A 6,375-nucleotide genomic window follows, 5' to 3' on the forward strand; every position below is an offset into this window, starting at 1 on the left:
TAGATAAAAAAAAATATATATATATATATATATATATATATATATATTCCTATAATGGCAAAGCTAAAATGCTGATTTGATGCTCAAGAAAAAATTCTTATTATTTGATAATTGCTTAATATTTCTGTGCAAATTTTCTTGATTATTTGATAAATGGAAAATTAAAAAGAACAGCATTTATTTGAAATGGAAATCTCACTTTTGATCAATTTAATGCATTCTTGCTGAATAAATGTTTCTTTCAAAACAAAATCTACTGACCCCAAACCTTTGAATGATGGCGTATGTGAAATGAGACACACTTTCTGAAATTTAAAAGACTTAAAAAAAATCAACAAATTATCACAAATTGGAATTGATTTATTTTGTTTTAACATACGCTGTATTAAGACATGATCAAAAGTGTAATGTACCATAAGTACAATATCAAATGTTAAAATGGAGATTATCACAGACTGTGCAGCATGTCCGAAAATCATAAGTTGTTACATTTGAACAGTCTTGTAACTTCTATATCAGACTGAAGGGTGGATCTACAGTGAAGACACAGCTAGCGTCCCTGGCGATGTGTCACTCAGTTTGACGTCTGCCATCCAGCACTATTAGGAAATGACATTACCTGGTTTGGGTGGGGGTCTCGGAGAGAGAAAAGACAACAGAAATGGACCTCTTTCCTCCACTGAGAGTGATTAATCAGTGATTTGTTTTCGCAAGCTAATCAGTCCTATCACGTGTGAACATGTGTGGACAGAGGTGGCAGGCAAGGGTCCAGGCCTGATGAGTGATGAGACGTCAGCCACGTCAGCCATGCAGCGTCTAGCTACATTGATTTCCTCTCTGCCTGTAATAAGGCCAGTAGACGTATGAGCTCGTATGGAGTGGTCAGCATGCCCCACGATGAATGTAACCCCCTATGAATGTCTGTTATTGAGCATCAGAGCTTTATCATCAAAAGACTGTGGCATCTATAGAAGAGGAGTTGATATATAAAAGTTCAATAGTGTGCTTAAATACAGCTTTTATGCTCGTCAGTTGATTAATCTTACATTAACTACCTTGGAACTTAAAAGGTTTATGTTTTTTTTATTTTATTTTTTTATTGTTTATTAGGATGATCAGTTTAATACATTATATGTGTAATTTTTGGACTTCTACTAATAAAATGGTTATTATTATTAAAATAATTGGATTGTTAATATTTTTAGAATTATTTCATGTTTTAAAATATTATTGCATTGTATACACTACCTTTCAAAAGTCTTGGGTCAAAACAATAAATTGATCAAAAGTGGCAGTAAAGACTTTTACATTGTTACAAAAAAAAATGTCTTTCAAATAAATCCTTTTCTTTTGAACTTTCTATTTATCAAAGAATCCTGAAAAACACACACAAAAATATTAAGCAGCACAACTGTTTTCAAATTTGGCAATGATAATAAATTATTATTTAGCATCAACTCATATTAGAATGATTTTTTGACACGTGAATGTGAAAGTGTGGAATAATGGCTACTGAAAATTCAGCTTTATATTGTTACTTTTTAAAATAGATTAAAATAGAAAACAGGTGTTTTAAATTGTAATAATATTTTGCAGTATTACTGTTTTACTGTATTTTTTAACAAATAAATGCAGCCTTGGTGAGCATAAGAGGCTTCTTTCAAAATCGTTAAAAATCTTATTGACCACAAACGTTTGAACTGTACTGCATTATAAATAATATTAAATAATGAATGAATTGAATTCAATAACAAATATTATATAAATAAAGGAGTTTATAATTTACCACATGACCAAATTTCACTAATTTGTAACATGAACTTAATTTATTAATTTAATTTTAAAATTATTTTTTCTGTTTATTTTGTCTTACAGCCCTGCATTGAGTTTTGCATATCCTCCGACACCTGTGGCACTGCAAATGCATCAGCAGCTGATCAGTCGGCAACCGGGCATCGTAGGTTCTGCATTTGGACACAGTCCGCCCCTTGTGCACCCAGCTCCTGCCTTTGCCACCCAAAGACCTGCTCCTGCCATCCCTCCCTCCAGCCTGCCACCTACAGAACATTCCATAGCCTCAAATGACTCACAGGTCAGTTCTCACTTCTGTACAGGGCCGTACAGAGACCCTTGGAGGGGCAGGTGCACAAAGTATAAAAGGGGTACATGGAACACGGCTTTAAATAGTGCTGTGCTCTTGCTGATACGTGTATCGAAATGGATGCTTCTGTATTGATACAGCAGCAAATGCCGTGACACAGTTTTGAAAAAGAATCACAGAACAGAAAAGACCATTTTAAGTTTAAAAGTTAAAGAATTTTTTGTTTGCACCTCTTAATTCCTCTAGAATTAGAAACTGAATTATATTATTATTATTCGTATTATTATTATTGAGTTTACAGGGTATGGTGGTTTTGCTGTTGTAAACACTACTTTTGCTGTTGTAGAAAAAAAGTATTTTTGTCTTATTTAAAATAGAAATATATTCTAATTATGTTCTGAATTTATTCATTTTTTAATGATAATGATAATAAAACAGGATTGATAAGTATAATTTGGAGGATGAGAAAATCACTATAAGCCTGTTTTACCAGTGTTGTGATAATTATTTTTAAGGCACTCTATGTTTTTAAAATAAGTACTGTAATAATAATAGTTCAAAATATTAATAGTTTTTAGTCAGATAACATAAAAAAGACAAGACCCATTGACGCCCTCTAAACTTTTCCCAATCAATCAGCAAGAACGAAAGAGAACAGGCACTTTTGATTATATTGCTGTGTGTAGAACTACGTTAGCTGCATTTTTAATATTTAATAAATATTTAATTTTAATAAAATGTAAATTCGTCCCCCGCACTTTATTCGGGCAGTGTGTTCACCGTATTGATAGTCTTTGCATGACCTGATGTTTTATTTGTATCCAAAATTAGGAGATGTGAATATCAGGAGCGATGTGTGTGTTTCATTCATACTCGAAGCCGGAGGGCGCTCTCATGCAGAAAGTCCAAAACGGACTCATAGAATTAATAACTTATGACGTCCAGGAAATCCCTAATATGGACAAAAGAATCCGGCTATCGCTGTAGCTAAGCTGAATAAAAAGCAGAAACATTTTTACTGATGAAACGTGAAGACAATAAACATACGATTGTGAAAATATATGGTTTATGTGTGTTTTTCAAGTTATCTCAAGGTAATAAATAAATAAACTATATGAATAATGCAGTACTGATTGACATTTAGTATAGAAGCTATAAAATATATTTCCTGCCTCATTCTGCGATAAAAATGGGGAAAAGGTGGGCTTTATAAACCATTCATAAAATTGTCATTAGGAAAATATTGAACAAAAACATTTTAGCTCCTTGCTAACGTTACTTCCACAGGCTACACACAACAATATAAACAACAGCTGTGCATGCTCTCTTCACGTTGTTCTTGTAAAATAATAATAATTTATTAATATAAGTATACAAGCACACCGCTCCGCTGAGAACTCCACCTACCGTCAGGCGTGGACGTTATTGAAGGCATCCTAACGTGAGGGATCATCCCGGATGAGATCGTCCGGTGAAAGGACATTATGTGGATCATTTTATTATGGATAAATTATTATTCATTAATTTTACTAATAGTTCGATTGGGCAGGCCTTCAGAAAAGGGCGTTTAATTACAAAAAAAAATTGCCTTGACAAAAGGGCACTTTGGGCATCTAGGGGGAAAAGGGCAGATGCTCAAGCACCCAAAACCAACCCCCCCAAACCCCCAGCCCATCCCCCGCCACACGTGTCTGCTTCTGTATGAATTATATTTTTGGCTATTAATAATAATAGTGGGGGAGATATGATAGAAACAAGACGGTTTAACATAAGCTGGAATTGAACTTGTATTTTCCATGTGAGTACCACAGCTCAGTTTTACTGGAGCATGTGTTAACCACTAAGCCATGTTTCCAACCTTCATAAGTTAGAATACACATACAAAGATGGAGAACTAAAAAGACATTAAGTGAGATTTTCATTCTTAAGTTTAAACAACACAGTGCATTTTTAAATCATTTAACATGATTGCTTTTCGGTGTTCTTGTATTAAACAGCAACAGAAGTCGTTTAGTTTACACAGTGATTTTCCCCCTCAAGGCTTAAATTTATTCAGCGCTTATCATCACAAGTGCTGGTGCTATTTATTATTGTGTGTGGTTCATGAAAGTACACACCACCAACACGACAGCATATAAACAGCAGAGAACATGTGGCTAGCTCTCCCTCACAGACAGGCCTCATGGGAGTTTTTCCCTTGTGTGCGCATAGTTTCTGTGTTGTGTCTCGATGTGGAGAGCCCGTGTGCTTGCCCAGAAGGCACCTTTGAGAAATAACACCCCGCTTGTTAGCAACAAAAATCTTGCAACCTCCACCATTAATCAGACACAGATACATTCCCAAACCTTCTCTTTGAAGGACGAGCATAAAAGTGTTTTTCTTCTACAATTTTTTCACCTGATCATGCCCTGTCAATTTATACTCACAGAGTTCGCTGGAATAAAAATTGTATCATGTTGCTTTTATCTGTCTTCGTATCGATTCCTGTTTTTGTGCTTCAGTAACAGTTAACTCTTAGTGTAATGGTGAATGAGTTTTCCCGAGATTTTCTCAATGCCAGTCTTCCTTTCAAGCCATTACAGCCCCACTACTCTTTCCTAGATCAGTATCATCCATTTCCCCCTGCCTGACCCCAGAGACAGCACCAACTTCTTTAATAGAAGGGCATCATGGAACATTTGTCTCATCATGTGGTCGACAAAGAACAATTGATGAAAAGGAGAGAAGGTGTGAGCATTGCTCAAAATGACAGACAGAGAAATATCAGATCATTGTGTTTTATTGGATCACTACTCTCTATAAGATCTAAAGTTTTATATACTAAATGTGGTGTACAATATATTTGTAAGATTGTCTTTAAAGTGCATTTTAAGTGTATTAGCTGGCATGCTTAAGAGGGATAGTTCATCCAAAAATGAACATTCTGTCATCATTTACTCACTGGTACATTAGTCATATGGACTACATTTAAGGTAATTTTTTGTCTTTCTTGTGTACTTTTCTTGTATGGAAACAAACAGATTGGTCATTTTGCTAAATAATTTATTTTGCATTTCCTGGATATAAAAAAAGTTTCAGTCAAGGATGGAACATTTTACCTAAATGTAAGATTAATTTGCTATGCTATAATCAACTATACTCAATTATACTCAACTATACTCAATACTCAATGCAAACAATTAGTTTTCTGGCTTTGTTTTGGGTAATATCTATCAAATTTAGTACACATAAACGCTAATTAAAGAGTCACAAAGCAAAAAAAAAAAACTAATCAAGGTTAAATGTTTTGTTAGAGGAGTCTGGCAGAATAACCCTTCCTTCAGAGCCAAGGAATCCTACTCTCTCATCCAAGGAATGTTACTTATTTCTCTCCCACTGAGTGCTTTTTCTTTACTGGCTCTTGCCACAAGGGACTTCCTTTGGCAGAGAGTGTGAGAGAGAGAGTGGCAGTGAATTAGTGGATAGAGTCAGAGGAGGGGTTATTGCTGTTTGGGGAGAAATTGTGAATAATGTCTTGTGGCATTTTTTAGTATTTTTTTTTTCTTTCTCTGAAGTGGATTTGTGATATATATGCATGTTATTACACTACCAAAAGAAGTATAATTTTTTGGGGAATGGTACCATGTTAATATCATGCTTTTTCTACATGTACCATTACAGTATCATGTTATACTCTAAAGTACTGTGGTAATATCACTATTAAATAATAATTACTAAATTAAATAATAATTTTTAAATATCACATTTTCATAGGCAAGAAAAATCAAAAGTGAGATCTCTTTAACATCTCAAATATTTCTCCTAGACAGAAATGAGGTTAGGAATTGAGATTTTTGCTTGAGTCTCCTGCTTCTCAAACTTGTCTCCTGAGACAAAAACTCTAACACTCTCACAATGGTCTCCTTTAAAGCTTTAGAATAGATCTCAACAAGATCACACACTGTGCTCAGCCATTTCTCGTAGTCTAAAGACTCTGGTGGTCTCATATTTGTCTCCTTTAAAGTTTTAGAAGAGATCTCAACAACATCACACACTGTGCTCAGATATTTCTCCTAGTCTAAAGACTCTGGTGGTCTCACATTTGTCTCCTCCGAAGTTTCAAACAAGATGTCAACAGCATCACACAGTGTGCTCAGGTTTTTCTCCTTAGCTACAGACATTGGATCTCTCACATTTGTCTCCCTTTAAAGCTTTAGAAGTGATCTCAACAAAATCACACACTGTGCTTAGATTTTTCTCTTTAGCTAAATAATCTGGGGGTCTCATATTTGTCT

The 6,375-nt window shown here is 34.7% G+C and overlaps 1 protein-coding gene across 1 annotated transcript in view; it reads left to right on the top strand.

The window, feature by feature from the left end:
• The window catches only part of LOC107747788 (transcriptional activator GLI3-like), a 264,979-nt gene that overhangs the window by 224,799 nt on the left and 33,805 nt on the right, over nucleotides 1-6,375 (top strand). Inside the window, exon 8 of the mRNA XM_016562379.1 lies at nucleotides 1,876-2,092. Coding sequence (XP_016417865.1) covers nucleotides 1,876-2,092 — 217 coding nt within the window. The remainder of the gene's footprint in view (nucleotides 1-1,875; nucleotides 2,093-6,375) is intronic.

Source organism: Sinocyclocheilus rhinocerous, unplaced genomic scaffold, assembly GCF_001515625.1.
Source record: "Sinocyclocheilus rhinocerous isolate Xijiao unplaced genomic scaffold, SAMN03320098_v1.1 scaffold3546, whole genome shotgun sequence".
Taxonomy (NCBI): Eukaryota; Metazoa; Chordata; class Actinopteri; order Cypriniformes; family Cyprinidae; genus Sinocyclocheilus; species Sinocyclocheilus rhinocerous.